The following is a 22,159-nucleotide window of genomic DNA, read 5'->3' on the forward strand; positions in this document are numbered from 1 at the left end:
CAAGTATATATAGATGAAGTCGCTTCAAAATCAGAAAGAAAGGAGCCTGGCATCGATTGGTGTGAACTAGTTCATATTATTGAACTGTCAGCCCACATATTATTGAAGTGTGCAGAAAACATTGAATAGCAGATGTAAAAGACCTTCCCTTCTTACCAACAACCATAGTCAAACAAGTTCACTCCCACCAGCAAGGATAGTCTCTGGTCTCGAAAGTCAAAACATCATTATTCAAATATACATGTCACATCAGGATTGTAAGCCTCTGCCTGAAAGAATAGTTAAGAGGTGACAAATAACAGTGAAATGAATGAGAGACGAATTAGATACCACAGAGGAACATGTAACAACAGTATAATGAGCTCGCAGTGAGTACTAAATTGAAACAAATATAGCACCTAAAACTTTCAAGACATCATGCGTAGATGCCTTTACATTCAATAATTAACCTTCAATTTCTATATCATAAAGACAGTATATAACCTCTCCCAAAGGCTTAACAATAACACTAGTCTTGATCAAATTGAAAGAATTTATGACTTGATATTTAGATTAACAAAAGGAAGCATTATGCATTTATAAGATTCAACAGCCTCGTTATCAGACTATCATTATCATGCACTTGCTCTTTTGACAACTGCCTGCTTCTTAGGCCTCCAATAAAGCTTCTCCATAAACAAAAAAATTAATCGTCTGCCACTTGAATTGAGTATAACTTGTCTAGCTAGATATCATACCCACCTAAGTTCACCAGCATGTTCTACAATCTGATACACATTTCCACCCTCTGCGGACATTCGGGTCCCTAATTTGACTGGCTTTGTATTAGGGTTAACTTGTAATCTTGAGACCTCTCTTGAATCATATGTGCCTGCCAAGTCTGGTAAAACCTCGTTCAAAAACTCTTCAGCAACGTCTCCATCCTCGTCTACTTGAAGCTTTTGTGAGTACCATCTAAAGCCCTGGACCAACATTTAAACAAAGTTATCAGGTGAAACAGAAGCCTTCATAAACCCAAATTCAAAGATAATGACCTTGAAAATAATAACATCAACAGAAACCATAGCATTCATCAAAAAATGTCCAAATGTTAAAAAGCGTTTGTCCAAAAAAGCTAAAACATTTATAGCAAGAACTTCAAAATAAATAACTTCCAGACAATACAGTTCCTGCTTAGCTGGTGAATTATGTAAATCGGCATGGAAAATACCAATTCTTTGAAAATGAATACAGAAAACAGGAATCTCAACAGTTTATCTGTTTAAAGTAAATTTTCAAGAAGATCTTCCATGCATCCATCAGATACATAATTTCAAAATAGATAAAGAATCTCCCATTCAACCATCAGATAAGTAATTTACTGACATTGTTGAGGTCATAGAGGAACCCAGAAAGAATAGAAAAATCCTTCAAGCTTTCAGGTTGACCTCCCCCTCCTTTTCCTCTTGGTCACCAAAGCTTTTAGTAAACTAATGTAGAATAAAATCAGCTCGGGAACTACTGGGGGAATTCAATTGACAGCTTGGGTAAAAGCTACCCACCTACTGTTTGTGGATTGTTTCCTCCTGTTTGAAAATGGGCCAGCAGCTGAGATGAAAGAATCCTGCAACTTCTCAAAGTCTTCTGTGAAGCTACAGGGATCAAAATCAAACTAGGGAAATCATCTATCAGAATCAATGTGGTCGCCCAAGCCCACAAGGACATGGTCCTGTAATACCTACTTTACTCAGATCAGATTTTCAAGAACAGCCTAACCTACATAGGCTTTAACCTAAAGCCACTCAATTACTGCAATAGAGACTGGCTCTGTTCACTGAACAAAATCCAAGCCAGAATAGCACATTGAATTCGTTAATGGATAGCTGTGGCCGGCTGAGTAATCCTCAAAAAGAATGTGCTAAACATTATCCCTGTATATTGACTCTCACTTGGGTGCATCCCTAAAAGAATACTCAATTCCTCACACAGCTCATGCTCAGATACTCGTTGAAAGATAATAAGGAGAAAAGTTTTCCCACTTGTCAGCTGGGAGGAGCTTTCAAAGCCTAAAGAATTTGGAGGATGGGTCATGTCACCCTGCCTATCAGCTGGGGTACATATACTTTTCAATGCAGCATTCATCACCATTGTAAGCCCAAGGCCAGAAGTCAAAAGCCATGTAAAAAAACATGCGGGGCCATGTGTTAGGCATCTCAGACCTATGTTTTTGTCATTGAGTCTGTATTCAGTTGTTTGGTCAGACCATGCCCTATCCCTTAAAGTTCCACTTAAGGTCACTTTCGTCCCTAACTGGATTGGAGGGCTTTAGGTGACCTCTCTTATGGATTCATGGTTTTTATGGGAGCCTGCATTTGTAGGGGTGATCACCGGAGTATGGGCAACATGCATTGAGGTGCACCTATGTCATTCCACATGCTTAGAGTTTATCGAGTCTGTATGTGACCTTGGCCTTTATGCAAATTCCTCATGACAGCTCTTAAAACATAGCAGTCGCTTTTGACAACGTTCACATTTCCAATGCAAAGTGGTCGCAATGGTCAAAAAAGTAAAGTTAGTCTCACATTGTGCAGTTTGATGAGAGGACACCATGCCATGTGAAATGAGCATCCAGAGGCTAATCACAACTTGGCCAAACTTGGTCAACAAGTCGAAGAAATTTTCTAGGGGGCAGAACAAGGGCAGCATTGGATTATTTGTGACATGCATTACATCAAAAGTGGTCTACTGAATGAGAGGAACAAAACCTATGCTTCAAATTTTGTAAATCCTCAAGGGCATTAGAGATCATCCACTTGGGCATGACAAGGTTGCTTGGGAGCGGGAGCAACATTTTCAAAAGCTCCCGGTTTGGGAGCGAATCCCAGGCATTTTTTTGTATAATATATATATATATATTATTTTTTATATTTAGATGCATATATGTCAACAAAAACATGTAGAATGATGAATTAGATATAAAAAAATCTAAAAAACATAGATTGAACCATATAACAACAATCATCTAGAAGTTATAATCTTCATCAACCACGTCCACAAGTTAGTAACATACAACACACTGAGTCTCATGATTCATGATTCATCAATCTTAAAGTTTCAAGCTTTCAAAGTTCAATATATAACATTTATCATTATTGATCACCAAAGTTGTACTTGTAAGCTAAGTGTAACCATTACAACAAATAATATCTAACATGAAATGAAACAACTTTCAAATTTCATGAAGCATCATATTCATAATTCATTACCAATGAGTTATAATTTCCAACTTCAAACTTAAATTGTCATATATTGTTTACAAAAAATATCATAATAAATATGAAAGAGTCGACAGTTATAAAAACTACTAGAAACTAGAAAAGACAAGTAAATCTATTATCTATTGCTAATGCTTGGGCCTCTTGCCGTTGCGAGAAATGTCTAATTTTTGAGTCTCGTTGGAAAATCAAGATCTTTGTCATTAATATCACTCTCATTAACATAAGATAGAAAAAACATAGCATGTCAAGTCAAGATTTTGTTTGAGTGATGGTTACATTTTTAATAGGGTCATGATAGAGGAGTTCGACAACCAATGTCACTAACATCAAGGTACATAGAGGGATTGGTGCTCTTCATTAAATACGAGTTCCACACCCTAATACATGACAAAATCCAATGGAAACATTGCAATCCCCCGATCTTGAAATCCTTAAAAATTGATAAGTCTGCTGGATTTTGAATGAGATTTAAAATTCTACTTTCTCCATATGAAATCCATTGAGGTCGGAACCACTCTCAAACATCCCGAGTCATTTCATGGTAATGTTAAAAATTTAAGTGAAAGGAATGTCACTTTTACTTTAAGAATTTAACATTACCATGAATCGTGTATCAATACTAGGGCCATAGGCTTGATAATTAGGCTGCCCCACAAAAAAATTATTTATTTCTTTGAAAAAAAATTGCATTTGGAATATTTCTACAAAAAAAAAATTGCAAAAAAGGCTAGGGAGCGAAAATTTCGCTCCCGCTCCCTGATCGCTCTCGAGTCGCTCCCAAAGGGAGCACGATTCGGGAGCGGGTTCGGGGGGGAGCAGCTCCCCCGCAACCCTAGGACATGATAATGCATAAAAACAAGATTCCAAGAGGTTTAATAGGGGCAAATCTTAACAAAATTTGACATGTAATATGTCAAAATTGGTCAACAAAACAAGAGGAACAAAACCCATGACTTGGTTTTTCCAAATTCCCAAGGGCGTTAGAGCTCCAGCAAGGCATGATGACGTGGCAAGTAGGTGATGATGTGGCAATGCTAGACAAGATATGAAGATTCCAAGAGATTCCTAGTTCAAATCCAAGTCGATTTCAGCATACCCAATTGCTGAAATTGTCAAAAAGTCAAGGGCATTGGAGATCCAGCTTCCATGTGGCTAAGTCGAATTACTAAAAGGAAAAGGCAAAGTCAAAAATAGTCATTGGTGAAGTCAACTAGCCATTGGAGACCCAATGGACCAATTAGTTGAACAATGGATGATGAACAAAGGGAATCTTGAGCTAAATTGTGGAAATTTTTCAAGTCGACACCCTAGTGGGTGAATTAAAATTTATATTGTAATATTTTGTGAATTAATTCACTAAGTCTCCAACATGTGGATGACTAATAGATATTTTATTGAAAAAGAGTCTAACTAACCGATATTGGCTTCACATTCCAGCAAAAGGTGAAATCCAAAAGGGGCACAGATATATCACAACAGCCACTTATTTTCAAAATACGAAAATTTATTTTATTTTCTGCAGTTAGAATAGGATATCAACTTGCTGGTTTTTCTTGCTTTTATATTTTAGTAAGTTAAGATCTTGGGGATAATTGATTTAATTTATATATCTTACCAAGATGGAATACAAGTTTCATTGCATGCTATTTTTATATTTGTATCTAACCATTGGAATTGCAGATCTGAAAATTAAGCTATTCTACCAGACCGATGTGCACAATTTTCAGCAAGTTCTACAGCTATCCAAGTAAGTACCTTCACTCTAGAGCATTGCCATTTGCTCCAAATTGTGTAGAAAGCACTATTTCCATTATTTAGAGTAATTTTATTTAATTTCCAGCCATAAGTAATTGCATATTTTAAATATGGAAATTTCTGGGTGCTTAAACACACAAGTCTTTCACCCAAGAATCTGAAATTCAATTTCCAACTTGCTGGAAATTGAGTTTTCAGTCAAATTTGGATAAAGGAGAAGTCCCAAAAGGCTCTATATTAACCCTCTAACATTTCCACCCCCTAGACTAGCCCTCTAGGAGTGTTCAGGCACTTGTAGGGTGGCTGTAATAGACAAAACAGATTGTTGTTCCTGCAATTTATGTAGACTTTATAATCTGTCACACAAAGCAACAAGCTGTTTTAAGCCATACCTCCTTAACCAATCACCTAAACTAAAAGTTAACGTCACTTTTTTAGGATTTTTAGTGTAGACCAAAATCCATAGGTTGCATGCTATATGTTTAATGAATTTTGGCTACTGATATTTTCTATTTAGATTTCTGCTAGCACAGTGACACTTTTATAACTAAGCAGCAGGTATATACCAAGGTTACTTGGGAGCGGGAGCGAAAACGGGGAGTGGGAATGACATTTTCAGAAGCTTCCGGTTTGGGAGCAATTCCGGGTGCGTTTTTTTATATAATAAATATTTTTTTATATTTTGATGCATATATGTCAACAAAAACATGTAGAATGATGAATTCGATATAAAAAGCATAAAAAATATAGATTGAACCATATAACAACAATCATCTAGAAGTTATAATCTTCATCAACCACATCCACAAGTTAGTAACATACAACATATTGAGTCTCGTGATTCATCAATCTTAAAGTTTCAAGCTTTCAAAATTCAATATATAACATTTATCATAATTGATCACCAAAGTTGTATTTGTAAGCTAAGTGTAACCATTACAACAAAGAATATCTAACATCAAATGAAATGAAATGAAACAACTTTCAACTTTCACAAAGCATCATATTCATAATTCATTGCCAATGAGTTATAATTGCCAACTTCAAACTTCAAACTTAAATTGCCATATATTGTTTACAAAAAATATCATAATAAATATGAAAGAGTCAACAGTGATTAAAACTACTAGAAACTAGAAAAGACAAGTAAATCTATTATCTACAGCTTCCTCTTGCCACGAGAAATGTCTAATTTCTGAGCAAGTCGTGGTGGTCTTCTAGGAATCTCCTCCCGCACAGTCTCACGACCAAAACCAAAAGGCACATGCTGTCCACGTGAGGATGTAGATGGAGGCGGTGGCAGCAAAGAAACAAGACTTGGAACTCGAGCACTGGCACTGCTACTGGATGGTGGGGGTGGCATGGTTGTTGTTGCTTCATCTTCATCTCTCATATGTTCTGCTTCCAATACTTCAAGATGTATAGTGCCATCCTGCAAATTATTGTCCTTTGGGTGGTTGTCCCAAATTTTGTATGTTGGATCCTCATAAGCCCGATCACAATAATGACTCAACAACCTCAAGTTGTAGTGTACATAAACCAAGCTTGAGTCTGTTTCTTCTCACATTATGTATGAAGCTATAGGTGCTCCATCCAACACCTCTCTGCAGAAGAAGTATTTACAACTTGTGAGAGAACTTCTTTTGCCACTTTTGGCAAAAGTCCCATGCCACCATATGCTTCCCACCATGTGAGAGCATCAAATCTGTCTCTATCTTCCATTGCATGCAAAGAACCAAACAAACCAGTGCAACTGAAGTATCTGCCTAATTCAAGATACAGATTAGCACACTCCTCCTTGTCAGGTACCAACTTGTCTGATGCTTGCATATATCCTGTAGATACCTCTGAATCTATATGGGATTTGACCCTAACCCCGCCCCCACGTGCAGGTTGGCCCAACCAAGATGGAGAGTAGTATTTTGGCATAAGGATATACGTCAAGGCATGTAGTGGAACATTAAGTTTATTCCACCGTGTACACACACAATTGTGAATCAGTGTATACAAGTTGGGATCATATTTCTGAACAATATCTTTTATTTGCCCCAACATGGTATCCATTTGCTCATACACCTTCCCAATCATTGGTTTATTTGTATCTGCAAAACAAATCATGTTATAAATGGGGTTGGTGAATTCCAATAGTTGCCTCACACGTACCCAAAACTAACCACCTGTTCAAAACCTTATTCGTCAGTTACATTTGTAGCCCTTTCCTTTAATACCTACCAGTGTGGACTTGATACCATGCTAGCCAATGACTCAACTTCAAAAGGCGCCTAAAGGTGAGGTAATAGCTAGCAAATCTAGTCTTTGCAATCTTCAACAGCTCCAATCTTGAGTGACTACGGAAAAGCCCATGGGTATTGCTATGATTTGTAATAAATTTTATCATTTGTCTGCCTCTCTTGTACAAATCACCAATCCATTTGTATTGTTGGCTTTTGTTCTTAATAATATCATGCATCAAAAGGGTCATTGTGTGAACCAAACACCCAAACCAAAATATGTTGGGGTATTTATCCTCAATAATTGCTCTCCTTGCCTTACAATTAGCAGCAATATCAGTGATGACTTGGATGACATTTTATGGCTCAATACGTTCAATTGTTTCAAGTAATGGTTCTACAATGTTGATGTCGAGCTTGAACTTCTCTGAGTAATCATATGCTGAAAGAAAGATGGCACCACTAACAAACACAGCAAGAACACTTATCAATGGCTTGCCTTTTACATTTGTCCATCCATCAGATACAATGGACACCCCATGCTCAGTCCAAAAATTTGTCATTCTACTCAAAGAATGTGATATTTTTGCTTTTTCATGATCAAGTCCAACAATTCTAGACTTGTCATACCCAAGGCTCTTGTATCTTTTAGGGGCATCATTTATGGCAAAAACCATTTCATGCCAATAAGGTGAGTGAAGAACATTGAATGGTATCCCAAATGCATAGAGAAACCGGTAAATTTTTTAATCCACATCATTCCTACACCCTTTATCAAGGAAATTTGATATGGTTCTACGCCTTAAAGAGATGTTTGGCCCTATGCCTCCATATCCACTGCCATGGGAGGATGTTGAAGGAGTTCTTTGTGCATGTTGACGTGATTGTGAGCTATGTTCAAAGAAACCCTTTGATTTTTTAGATTTGTATTGGGCTTCCTCCTCTTCCCTTATGTATTTGGTTCTATCTGTTGCTGACACACTTGCACAAGTTTTGATTCCTATTGGTTTATCTTCATCCCATGGCCTTTTCCCACAGAAGTGCCTTCTGGCACAAGTGTATGACCCTGTGTAAGTTTTGTTGCAGTGGGGGCATTCAAATCTAGTGGTTCCACCCCCTCTCCCTCCAAGCCTAAAAACATATTTCCACAATGGGGTTTGGTCTTGTTTAGTTTTTTGGGCTAAATCATGTTCACTCTATTCCTCTTCACCAAGGTACTCCTCTCCAAGGTTTTCATCAAATCCACTATAACCCACTTCTTCATCCTGTACTTCATCATGATCAACCCTCCTACTCTCCAATACCATAATAACCAAAAAAGGAACCAAGAAGAAGAAAATGCCAAGCCATATAACCATGATGTTTGAACTTTGAAGTTTTGAGTCTGCAAAAAAATGGAGGAATGGGAATGGGAAATGGAGAAAAAAAAATTATTTATTTAGCAATGAACATTAAAAAAAAATGCTAGATCAGAGTGTAGATCCTACCTCTTTGGCCTTCAATCCCAAGCTCCAATCTCCCCTTGCAAGCTCTTCAAGCTCCTCTCTCACCAAGCTCCTCTCGCTAAGCTCCAAAATATCTTGCTCTCAATGGATGAAGTGAATAATGGGAGGGGAGAGGGTCTACTATCTTTTCCCCCTCCCCTTTCCCTCCCTTTCCTCTCTCCTCTTTGTCATTGGTCATCGCCCCTCCCTCTCAGTCTCGCAGTCTTTTTTTAGCATCGGCGGATGGGAGCATTTTTTAAGAGGGGGAGCGGTCGGGAGCGATTGCTCCCCGACTGCTCCCTCCTCTTAAAAAGCGCTCTCGGAGCATACGAGAGTGGTCAAGGAGCGAATCCTCCCAACCGCTCCCCTAAACGCTCCCAAAAAACCAAGGAGCATGTTTTTTTTTGCCGAGAGCACACTCCCAAAATCGCTCCCCAACTAGAGCGCAAATTCAAAGCAGGGACGTGAGGAGGGGCGCTCCCCCGCAACCCTGGTATATACTATAAAATAAACACGTCCACCCCAAATGACTCCATATAAGGCACTGGTCTTGTACCGAAGTTGTTGAGTGTAATTTGGGGACTTCTCCCTTGATTGTTTAAAGGGTTTTGACCCTAAATAGAGGGGGCTTGATCTATCTAAAAGGTGATAGCGGGTCCCTGCTTTGTGTCTGCCCATCTAACAGGTTGCCAAGACCTTAGCAACATTGCTAATTTGATCGGTAATAAGTAATAAAACATATGCTCTTCTTCTCAAAAGCACTGGCCACAAAGGGTGGATGGAAAATAAATACAATAAGAGGCCTCTAGCAAAACATTTCTCAAAACACTTGGCATAAAGGGTGGATGGAAAACAAATGCAATAAAAGGCCTCCAGTAAAACATTTTGTACCACAAATACACATTTCCATTGACCACTGAGGAATGGGTCAGAACCCCAAACAAACTCTTCAGGAGAGAGTTGAACTTTTGGAACACCTTCAATGATTCCTACAACATCATTAGCCATTGACCGTCTGGGAAGATAGGGAGGGTAAGTCAACAAGATTGCAAGTAGACAACTAGAATCTAGATCACAAGAGATGAAAACTACAAGATGCCCAGACTTCTATAAGTGAAGCTTAATATGAGGCACCACAAATTCCTCACAAACGTATCCATCACTTTAGCCAATTTCTCATTGGATCAGATGTTTGCAAGATAGTATCAATTTGGGCCTGTGAAGAGAGAAAATGAGAAAATGCAACAATTCAAGGCCCAACCAATCATCCTTAGCAATCGAGCTCAAGGATGAAAAGGATAGGCTACTTACTCAATAAAATCATCTATAGGATATTCTCCGACTGCCAATCGGTAACAAGATCAAATGGATGTGAACGAACATATGGGAGGTCTCTGACCTCCCAAACTTGTCTTTCGCTTGGCTTACTCTCAACAACTTACTACTCAATTGGGATAATCTTCAAAGACAAGATTGCAAAGACCCCAAGAGGCATAATTTATGTGAAGAAGCTCTAGAGACAACTCCACACCTTTTACTTTACTTCCACAATACAAAAGAGATATAGAGCGCAATTGATAATCTATCCAAGACAAAAGGCCAGTGGGATGACCATTCACTAGGGCACTCCCCTTATAGGTTCTTTGGTCAATATGAATCACCTGCAATACTTCTATATACTAGGACAAAAAGTTCACTCATATGGAGGTCTATCATATAAAAGCCTATGTTCCACCAATTTTCCAAGACAAGAACGCATGGCATCTGGGAGATGCACAAGGGGTATGTGTGGGCATTGTTAATTTTTGTAGCTATGGACGATCTTCATAATTAATATTTTAACCGTTGATGTATTTATAATATTAAAATTAAGCATGTTCTTCATGCTAGTGTCAAAAACAAAATATTAAGGTATGTTCTTCATGTCCTTTTGAAAAGAGGAAATTTAAATTTTTGAAATTGAATTTTTGGCTCCAAAAGAAGTCAACTCCCCTCTAGTCAAGCCGGCCCAGTTAAAAAAGCACCCATTCAGCCACGCAAGAAGACTATAAATAAAGCACTCTAAACTGCAGATCCAACGGCAAATCTGCGGCGAATCGAGCACGAATCCCCTGCAGCCGACCCAAAAGACTTATTTTTTTTCTCTAACTTGAGTTGGGGGTGGGTTTAGGTTGAGTTATGGAAATGATAGAGATGTGGATAAAGCTCATTTCCTCACTCTTGTATTTTTGGAGAGCTTGGAGAAGAGAGGAAAATGAGAGGAGAAGAGAGCTTGGAGAAGAGAGGCTTGAGGAGAGCTTGGAGGAGTGAAGCAGGAGGACCTAGGAGAAGTGAAAGAGAAGGCGCTTAGAGGAGTAAAGAAGAGCTTCCATCTACAAGAGCTAAAGAGGTAAGTGAAAACTCCAAACTCCCTCATTTTTCTGTCGTTGTTTGTATTTTCTCTCCTCCTTCTCCTACTCTTTCCCATTCTTTCTTCTTGCTCACTTCATTGCAAGTTATCCATCTATATTCATATTCCAAAATGGTGTTCTTTTGGCTTTTATGTATCATCCCACTTTTGGTTTTCATAATGCAAGGGGGAGTAGGAATAGAAAGGAAGAAGAACAGGAGGATAGTGGTCCCCATATGAGTGACCCAATGTATGATGAAGAGGAAGGGTTTGAAGAGGAATGGGATGAAGAGGACACTGAAATGCTATAGGAAAAAGTTGCATTGACACCCTTGTGGAATTTTGTGACCAAACTTGAAGGGGGTAAAGGTGGTGGAAGCTACAACTGTTTGTGCCCTCATGGTTATCATGGAGGAAAACCATATAGTGGTTCATATACTCATATGAGGCGGCATCTTTGTGGGGTGTGGACAATGATAAAAAAAGGGTGTCATGGGGATAGCAATTTCCCCAAAGGTTTCAGCTGAACAAAGAAGAAAATTGTTCAGTTTAGGGTATGTTCTATACTTAGCGCAATTTACTTCAATTTTTCATGTTAGCCCAATATGAATATTCAAATTAGCAATCACATCAGCATGATATAAAGTGCAGATAGAACATAAACATAACAATAGAAGACAAGCCAAGACAAGAGGACACAAGATGTGGCACCATCCAGAGACAAACCCCAATGTGGGGAAACCCTTGATCAATTCTTCTTATATTCTTCAATAATTCAGCAAAGAGAGAGAGAGAGATAGAGTACAATGATTTGAAGTCAATACTTGGCTTGCCAAATAGAAGATCAGACATCAGAGATCTTCACCATGAAGATGACACAATGAGGACGGACTTTTGGTACCAAGGACTGAAGATATGCACCAGATGATAAGCATAGAACTGCTCAACCAATTACCCAAAATACTGAAGCTTTCCTTCCATAAAACTCTTCTTCCTTTGCTGCTTCACTGATCATGTCAAGGCTGCCCATCTGGCATCTTATATATGTTGTAAGGACTGAAGCATATCTTGGCAAACCTGATCACTAGTTAGGGCACAAGCTCTGAGTGCCACAGCACCCTAAACATATCCAACAGTCCACCTATTGACTGCGGTTAGCCTTCATACAGTTCCTCCTTCTGTACGCTGCCTTGAGGGGCTGTTATACTTCTGAACGCAGCACTTAAATGCCTCCAACTGTTGGCTATGGCCTGCGGCCTAGCCCAGCAGTGGACTGAGACTTAGGTCTCCTCAATCAGCCCTTAAGCAACCAGACTTAGGCTCCTCTTTACAACGGATACTTCTGTCCAGCAAACTGAGATCAAGAACAGCTTGAACATGCCCAACACAGTCCACGTTGTCACCTACAGCAATTATGGATTTATCATTCATCATGACAGCGGCTAGGTGACTGCAGTTAGGTTGCGTATTAGGCCTCCTTCAGGACTGCAACTAAGCCTTCTTATGACTGTTGTTAGGACTGCCTTTGACCAGCGGATTATGTCTCCTCCTGTAGCTGCGTATTAGGGTCAAGTTGCTGCAGAATAGGATCACTCTCTAGCTGTGAATTAGGGCTCAATAGACTGCAGATTTAGGGCACCTTAGTACAGCGTATAAGGGCCTCTTTGAACAGCAAATAAGGGCTCTTTAGAACTGCGGATTTAGGCCTTCACATGTTGTTGGTTAAGGCCTCTCCAACTGTGGCTTAGATCACCCTTTAGGACTGCGGCTACAGCAGCAATAATCCTACTTATACAGCGGATTAGGGCATGGCTTGACCCTCCTTTCTCTGCGGCTAGATTATTCCTTTCTCTATGTCTAGATGTCTCATCCTAGGACTACGGCTAGGTCTCTTTTAGGGCTTCCTGAAACAGTGGATTAAGGTCTCTTCTAAACCTGCAGTTAGGGCTCTTTTAGGGTTTTCTTTCGTAGCGTTAAAGCCTCTCCTTGCTGCATTATAGAAGCCTCCTTGACTACGTAGATTAGGGTTGTTGATTGACTTGCGGCTAGGGCACCTGGGCTCCTACCAGACTGCAGCTATGCCTTCCTTGACTGCAGCTAGGGCATGGCTAGATCACCCTCTAGGACAGCATATTCTCCTCTAGATCTATCCTTCCACCAAAACCCAAACAAGTGGAGAGAGATCACAAGAGATGTGTGTGTACAAAATGACTTGAAGACCTCTTCTATTTATAATAAAGCATTGAGGATAAGTTGGGGTAATTTGGTTGTTGGCCGACCTTGACAAATTGTCAAGTAACACAATTAAATTCATATCTCCATGAATACATGTCAGAATCGGATGATCTTTAGATCAATCCTACACCTCTCGGTGAGAGGAATCCAAGAAAAATATCAGCTGCCATAAATAAGAAGACCCACATGGAGTTTCACCCTAGTTGCCAATTTTAACAAAAATACATCCAAATAGAAGAGGTTGCACAACAGAAAAAACAATAAACAAAAACCTCATTCTAAATCAAGTGCAACATCTAGATTTGGTAGCTCATCTCCTCATGGTACTTCTGCAACCTCTGGTAGTAGAAGAACAACAGGGGATTTCCTTAATGTTGTTGGGAGGGATGATGTGGATGGAAAGATAGCCCGGTTTCTTTGTGCTTACGATGTACCATTCAATGTGCTTCGCTCTCCCTATTGGCTGTGAAAATTTGGAGACCTCAAATCCCTAGTATAGCAAACTGATATTGCTTCTGCTACTTGTTAATTCATGCAAGTTATTTACTGTGTTACACTGTAAATATTGAAGTAAATATCACTGCAGCCTTCACTAATTAAATTATATGCGGAAACAAGAACTGAGCAAGAAGAAATAACCACACACACAATTAACATCGTTGTTTTTGGACAAATGTCCCCGAAAAAACCTAATGTTGGGAAACTAGTGCAGCGGCTAAGGGTTTTTATTATTATGCAGTGGTTTCTGAATACAATCTTTGGATGCCTTACTAGCTATCTGATACAGAGAATCTGACTGGCAGAGAATTAGTGAGAAATACCTCACACTATCACTGGAGATCCGACACTAATCCAGCCACTAAATGGATACCCCCACGCCGCCTCTGCGCAGCGTCTATGCAATCACTGCACTGCTTTGCGTCACAGCTGATGGTGACATTCTCACTCCTTTGGGTTGATCGATTTGTTAGTTGGATGCTCAATCCTCTCACACCCTGGCTCCTGACACTGTATCTGATCTGCTCCTTAGCAAAACTGTGAATCTCCTCTCAGGCTTTGTGCTACCTCAGCGTAGCTCCGCGCTGCCTCAGCGTGACTCTGTGCTGCCTCAGCGTGGCTCTGCGCTGCCCAGCGTGGCTCTTCTAGATCTCTCTCTGCCTCCTCTACAATGTATCCCCGAATCAAAAAACTCTCCAACCAAAAAAACTATCCTTGCCCCTCACAGCAAGAAATCTCCTCGATGACCTCTTCGGCAACTGTTACGCTACTCTCTCTAGAAAATTGATCTCTAATCACTCACTCGATGTATCTTCCAAATGCCATCAAGCCTCTTCTTATAATCCTCTCGTTGATCAATCAACGGCCCAGATTTGATTATAATCAATGGCTTAGATCATTTTGACTTGATCCTCGTCTTCTTCTAAAAGTTTCACACCCAATTTAATTAATTCCCTTTAATTATTTTAATTTCCTAAGTTTAGACCTAGGCATCCACTAAAAATAATTAATTATTTTAATAAAACTGTCTCCGGGTGGAATTTCCCAAAACGATTTCTGGGTATTCTGGAATACATGTGTCCTAGCCTCCCTGCAAATTTTGAGGCTTAGAGCACATCCGATGCTACCAGAAATCAACATTGGCATGATATGGTTAAGGCTATCAATGAAGCCCCAAAAGGATACAAGAGGCCACAACTATGAGAAAGCTAGAACAATGTTATTAGAGGGATAAAAAGCAAAGGTTCAAAGAACTTTGACACGTTTTACAAACGAGTGGGTGGATTGTGGGGTATCCATTGTATCAGATGGGTGGACAAATGTTAGTAACCAACATTTGACAAATGTTCTTGGTGTTTCTGCTAGTGATGCAATGTTTATTACATGTCATAACACGTCCTCCATCAGTGCAACTTCCCAAAACATTGAAGATCTCCTTTGTAATCAATCAAAGATGTTGGTCCTAATAATGTGGCTCAAGTGATCATTGATAATGCAGCAAATTGTAAGGCAACAGGAAAAATTATTGAGCATACTCATCCACACATCTTTTGGTCTGGGTGCTTGGTGCACATATTGAACCTTTTGATGCATGATATTGTGAAGCATAAAGAATGTGGATGGATTAACGAGCTTTACAAGAGAGGAAAGCAACTCATTAAATTTATCATAGGGCATACAAGGGTAAACTACTTTTATGGCACTTTCTCCAAGTTGCAGTGGCTTAAATTCGCAAAAACAAGATTTCAAGTTATTACCTCACCTTTAGGCAGCGAGTGAAGGTGAGACAAGTTTTAACTGATATGGTGACCTCTGAATCATGGGAAGACATTAACACTGATAGAGATGGTGCTAATGTAGCCAAGAACACTTCTTGATAGTTACTTTTGGTCACAGATTAAATATGTTTTGCAATTCACCAAACCAATTTATTACATGATCAAGTTTGTAGATTCAGATTGGCCAATAACTAGGGACGTGCATGAGCAAATGGATAGCATGTTGGAGTACATTAAAGACATTATTGAGCCTAGAGATATCACCTTGTACAATTATATTCATGCAAAGGTGGAAAAACGATGGGATATGCTAAACATTCCATTGATGCCTTAGCATATGTTCTGAAACCTAAATACTATCACCCATCATGGCTTTCAACACCAACACCTGGGGGGGAGCAGGAGAAAACCACACCTAGATCCAGAGGTTCTAAATGGTTATATGAAAGAATTGGATAAATTAGTCCCTCATGAGGACTTTGCCATGCTACAGAAACATTTGAGCGACTATAAGCTTAGCACTGGTCCATTTGGGAGCATGCATGCAATTAGAGATCGAGAGACATTGTCTTCTCTTGAGTGGTGGAACATGCATGGAGGTGCTACTCCACTTCTACAAAATTTGGCATTGTGGGTGCTATCACAGGTGGTAAACACTTCTTCACAGAGAGGTGTTGGACCTCTTATTCTTTCATCCAACATGTTAAAAGGAACAGGTTGAGTTTAGATTGGGCAGAGAGCTTGGTTTATGTTCACTACAACTTGCGATTGTTGTCCCATTACTGTGATGATGCAAAGACTAATAAAGACCTTAAGGTTTGGGACAAAAATCTAGAGGAGCCCAATTTGGGGGATGAAGTGTTGTGATTAGAGCAATTGGAGGATGCTCTTATCCATGATGATGATGATCAAGTTGAGATGCCACCCCCATCTGGTCCCTTAGTTCTCGGGTTCCATGCTTCAACACCAACAGCAGGAACTTCATCTTTATCAGTTTCATTGCCACAACTTCCAAAGCCACCATCTTCTTCATTGCCACCACGTGGAGGCTCACGTCTTGTTCGTGGTGGAAGGAGGAGAGATTAGTATATATATCCACAATTTGCTACTTTTGTCATAGATTAGCCTTGTGGTCTTGCTGTGAATTTTAACTTTTTTTGTCTTACTCTTCCTAGTTCAATGTGTACTTGAGTCTTGGTGGTGGCCAAGTGGCCTATTTTGTAAACATTATTATTTGAATTTTGAACATGACTCATGTTGACAATTGCTCACTTGCTAGATAAGTTACTTTAATGTTTGATGATTTTATCTTCTAAATGTTTTATGTTTTATGACATGCTTAAAAATTCGCTGTATGATTGTAATTGCTAGAATCTAGATGGTTGATGCTCGTATTGATGTACAATGGAATCATGGATGCCATATCTATCTTGATTTATGTAAAAATATGCATGTTTTCATGTCTTCTACAACTAACTTGGTATTTGAGATGTTTTTTTAAAATATAAATGCAAAAAAATATATATATATATATATATATATATATAATAGACACTTTGCTTCCTAGATTTTTGGAAAATGACACTTCCACGTCCCCACTTCCAAAAAGCGTCCCCGCTTCATGCAACGTTGGGTTGACTAGATAATCTAAGTGTGTCTCTTGTTGAACTGAAGAATTTCACTAAAGAAAAGGTTGTTGGGTGTTGTCGCTCCCAGAGACAGCCTTGGATTGCTTACAAGACCAGTGCCTGGGTACATCTAAATCGGTGTGCCTCAAATGATTCTCAAGCAGGAGGAGACACCACCCATATTCTATACATAGATATCAGAGAGTTGGTTCTTTCATTCAAAGATACAAGCCGTATGTTTCAGCATTTCCACACACACATAGTTCCCAGAAATATAACAGAAATAGTGGGGGCCAAGCACTTCAAAGACTTACAGTTTAATCATCTTTATAAGATAAATGAGAGAAGACAAAGAAAGGGACAACTCGGGATATAGAGCTCAGAGTACCAAGAATTCTATATATAAAATATAGAGCCTGAAACCATAAGATTTACTATAACTATCTAAGTGATAGGAAGATGTAATGGACAGAGAAGAAATGAATGATATGCTTCACGCAATACAGTTTTGGAAATATAATTTCAACCCCTCACACAGGCATATGCATTAACACTTTAACGTAGATGAATCTGTAGACAAGTCTGAAATATCATAGTATCTATTATCACATGAATTCAAAGAGGAAAACATACAAGATGAATGAAACAAAGTAACAGACTGTAATACATCAAAGGAGGAATCACCACTACTACTGTAATATTCTGCAAGATCTATGTGACTAAGTGATACTTTTCACAAAAATATTTGACTTTCTTTCAGATTTCAGAACTCCTTTTTAGTGTTGTGACCCCCTATTTATAAGAAGAGGGGGTGTGTTTAATCATGGTTCACTACATAAAATCTTGGGCCGAGTTTTCAGCTGTCAAGTCAGCTTGCTCTCTCTACCAGGGGAAGTTCTATATCCAAGAAACATTAAAAACAATAGTAATGGATTCCCGAAGGAAAGCACATCACAGAATCACAGAACAAGTGAGACATTAATGCAAAATCCCAGCACCCCATCCCTATAATCACTTCAGTTTCATGGCCACATTTAGTTCAGGGTAGATGCTCCTGCACTACTCAGCTAACTCTCGTCACTCCGTCTTTAAGACCTTTGGCACCGACCTTGAGAACGGGTTACAAAGGGCCATTTATGGGGGTGTCGATACTTGGTTTTGAATGCTCCCTCTCCTGATTCACTGTTACAACCACCTCCGGGGCCAACTCTGTCATTTCCACCATAAAAAACTTCTGAGCACAATCGGCGCTCTGATCTGGCCTCTGGAACAGGCAAAAGGGCACAGGCGTTTTACCTCTGGAACAGGCAAAAGGGCACCTTTGGGTTTCCCCCTTAGCTCCACTTTATTATGACCCCTTTTGTAGTGCTCTGCATATGACCGGGGCTGGGACCAAGGGCTTTGTGCTTCGATGCTAAGGCTCTCAACAGCTGCGCAGGGGGCCTCTTCCTTTATAACTTGAAAATACCTTCAATCTCTCCTTACACCGCATCGGTTGATTTCTCGGACGCAAAATCCGTAAAAATTGCAAGACATAACATATCGCATTCGAGGCCTTTTTCCTGATCGCAATCGCAGCCGAGGAGGTGTATCAACGGTAGGAAGAACTTTCACTTTGCGCAATCATCGATCACCAATACCCTGGGGTGACGTCATCATTGCCACGTGTCACCCTATGAGTGGTGACATGTGGCACCCAGAAATGGCCCCATATGACCCTTGAAAACGCAAAAATGAGTGACACATGTCCACCCGCCATATCAGCATCCGTATTGCCACGTCATTGCTGACGTTAGCTGCCATGTCAGCTTCGAGAACCAATCACATGCCGCCACGTGGCTCCCCTGAGGAGAGAGAAAAAGGTCAGCCCGACCCTATTTTTCATGATTTTCCTTTGTATTTGGTTTTCTCGACCCCCCCACGATGCACCACTTTATTGCACAATCACCGACTCACAGATCTTTTAGGTTAGAATCCTGTTGATACCGTTAAGTGTGAACCCTGGGACTCCGTCGATAGCCGATCGTCAATGCCACGTGGAGGGGAGAGAGAGTGGCGGCCCGGCCCTTGTTTTGTTGCGCTTTTCCTTTATAAACAGTTTTCCCAACCCCCAGCGATGTTACACAAAAATCGCAAATCGGTCCCCACAAGGTCTTTGAAGTTTTAGATTATGGGATTGTTGTGATGTGAGATGCGGGATTGTGTCACATGGAGGAGAGAGAAGGGGGGCCAAAACCTCTCTAACTGAGAGGAAAACCCACAAGAATTCTTCTCTTCTTATAAAATCTTCAATTGACGAATTCCAAGACCTATGACCCTTGACCAAGACCCTCCAAGACCAAGTCAAACCTTTCTTCCTTAACGAGCTTTCCCTCCAACAACTTCTGCAATTTCGACCTCTCAGCAGATTCTTCTGCAACTTTGACTTGCCTAGCAAATTCTTCTGCAACTTCAACATGCCTAGTGAATTCTTCTGCAGCTTCGACCTGCCCAACAAATTCTTTTGGGATTTCGACCCAGCAGTTTCTTCTTAGCACTTTGACTTGCCCAGCAACACTTTGACTTCCCAACAGCACTTTGACTTCCCCAACAACACTTTGACTTGCCCAGCAACAGTAGAAACCCTAACACCAGAGGGAGAGAGGCCAAAAATTTTGATCTTGCTTTTCTTCTCATTTTTCATCCTTTTCCAGCTTCTATCTTGAGGAGATCGAACTTGCTTGAGTAAGTGTGCTAATGAGGTTGAGTTCCTTCTTAGTTATAGGCTTTTGAGGGGTATGAATTGCTTCCTTTAGGCTGACTTGTCCACTTGTGTAGGTCGACTTGATGACAAGGCCTTGGAGGGTCTTTTGACTGTATTTTGACTCAAATAATTTTTTTCTTTTCAGTATGTAACATGCCAAAAAGGTCTTTCATACATGACAATGACTCATTGGACTTGTAGACTCAATGACATGCCCATGCCTCAAGAATAACAATAATAAATTTATTTTGCTTATTACATCAAATACATAAAATCATGATTACATATGTCATTATGAAGACCAAAACTAGTTACATATTTCAACACTCCCTCTTAACTAGGGAGTTATTCATAATCCATACAAGGTACTTGGACATTCTCAATCTGAAGAATTCTCATAAGAAGAGTCGAATTGCTAACCCATCTGTTTAACATCATATCATCCAACATTTTCACATAGCAAGGCCTTGACTAACAACTCTATCTCTCCACAAGATCATAGCACAATGTTGGCAAGACCAATAACTTACAGACACCATCATCATTGTCTCTCAAGACACATACCCCACTCGGGTGTTCACAAAATGTCTTTCCAAGACTATATCTTGGATTCCTAGTCCTCAAAGAATATCAGTCCTCTTCGACTACTCTTATCTTGGATGCCCTACCTCATCCTCAAAGAGTATCAGATGCAATATGCTTACCCAATCCTCCATTCTTTCATCCCAAAGTGAAGACAAGAATGATGTGTCTACTCTCCCTTCTCAAGCTCCTTCTTATCTAGAGACTTGTCCAAGCTCCCTCTTAATCGAGGACTTGCTTCAAGCAACTTTCTGCTCTAGGTGGATATTATGGAACTATCAACTACTTGTGGGGCTCCTTTTTTTTTATGTCACGAAGTTTATTTTCAACATTATGGAGCCTTCATCTTCTTGTAGGGTATCGGCCATCCATCACTTTCCTTCACGAGCCACATCAGTCATGTCATCCTTCTCTCAGTTAGAAAGTGATCCTTTTGTTCACATCTGGCTTTTTCCTCATACCATTACCTCTTTCAAGTCATGTTTCCTTTTGAATCTTTCATCCAACCACATGAGTGACAGTTGTAGGTGATATCTACAACCCTTTTTCAGTAGCCATGTATCAACCCATCCAGATGTTATTCAAAAATCAACTAATGAATATCAAATCATAGTTACCTTTTGTGATGGCCCTTCATCGTGATATCTTGTTTGTTTGCAACATCATGCACGTTCATAAGCACATCTCCAAGAATTCATGTGTCAAGGGTCTTCATTCTTTTACAGACCTTATCAAGGTCTTCATACCTTCTATGTAGATGTCATGTCTAACTCTTTTAGTCATCAGATGTTGACTTTCTTCCCTTATGAGACCATAGTTGCCACTTTTACGATCTCTCCTTCCTTCCTTTACATATTTCTTCCCCAGGAACTTCTTGACCAAGTTCCTCCATCATGATTGTCAACCACCTCATATTCCATATGAGGATATATTATGTTGATTTCATATTGTCAATATGTGAACCTTGCTTTCATGCATTTTTCAAAGGAAGAGATCCTTGATCATGCTCACAACGTGGAGCATTTACCCATGTTGTCAGCAACTATATGATGACATGACTTAATATATCAATTATATACATACCTCTTTTCTCCTTTTGGTCATCTAGACTTCCTTTGGCAGCTTCCTTTCCTTGATTGAAAGCACTTCAATCAACTTGACATGCTGCACTCCTTTGTCACCATACCATCATCCTTCTAAACAATGTATCTCACACAAGGTGGAACGATCAACAAGACACTTGCTTCTTCCACATAGAGCTGAACCTTCTAATGAAGATTCCAATCAAAGGATCTAGATTATCCTCATATGGCAAAAGCTCCTTTTTCATGATGATGATGTATGTTGAATTCCTTTATCATACTAAATGACTTTCTTTACAGATGCTTTCAATGAGGTTACCACTTGCTACTTTCTTTATGTGATGATTGTTGCATCCATGTAGATTTTTGCTTCAACTCTCCTTTTCAAGCTACTATAATGAGCTCTTGCTTCAATTGCATGCTTCTACCAAGATGTCATCTCTTAATATGATGCATCCTATCATACTTACAATGCTTCCTACCATGATAGCTATTAT

At 39.6% G+C, this 22,159-nt stretch overlaps 1 protein-coding gene across 1 annotated transcript in view; it reads right to left on the minus strand.

Annotated features, from left to right (window-relative positions):
- Positions 1–302: 302 nt before the first annotated feature.
- Positions 303–22,159, minus strand: part of LOC149153203 (phospholipid hydroperoxide glutathione peroxidase) — a 36,623-nt gene continuing 14,766 nt past the window's right edge. The window contains exon 2 of the mRNA XM_089439107.1: positions 303–962. Coding sequence (XP_089295233.1) covers positions 732–962 — 231 coding nt within the window. The 3' untranslated portion in view covers positions 303–731. The remainder of the gene's footprint in view (positions 963–22,159) is intronic.

This window comes from Pinus tabuliformis, chromosome 9, assembly GCF_031772625.1.
Source record: "Pinus tabuliformis cultivar Carrire ecotype Pingquan chromosome 9, CPIR1, whole genome shotgun sequence".
NCBI lineage: Eukaryota > Viridiplantae > Streptophyta > Pinopsida > Pinales > Pinaceae > Pinus > Pinus tabuliformis.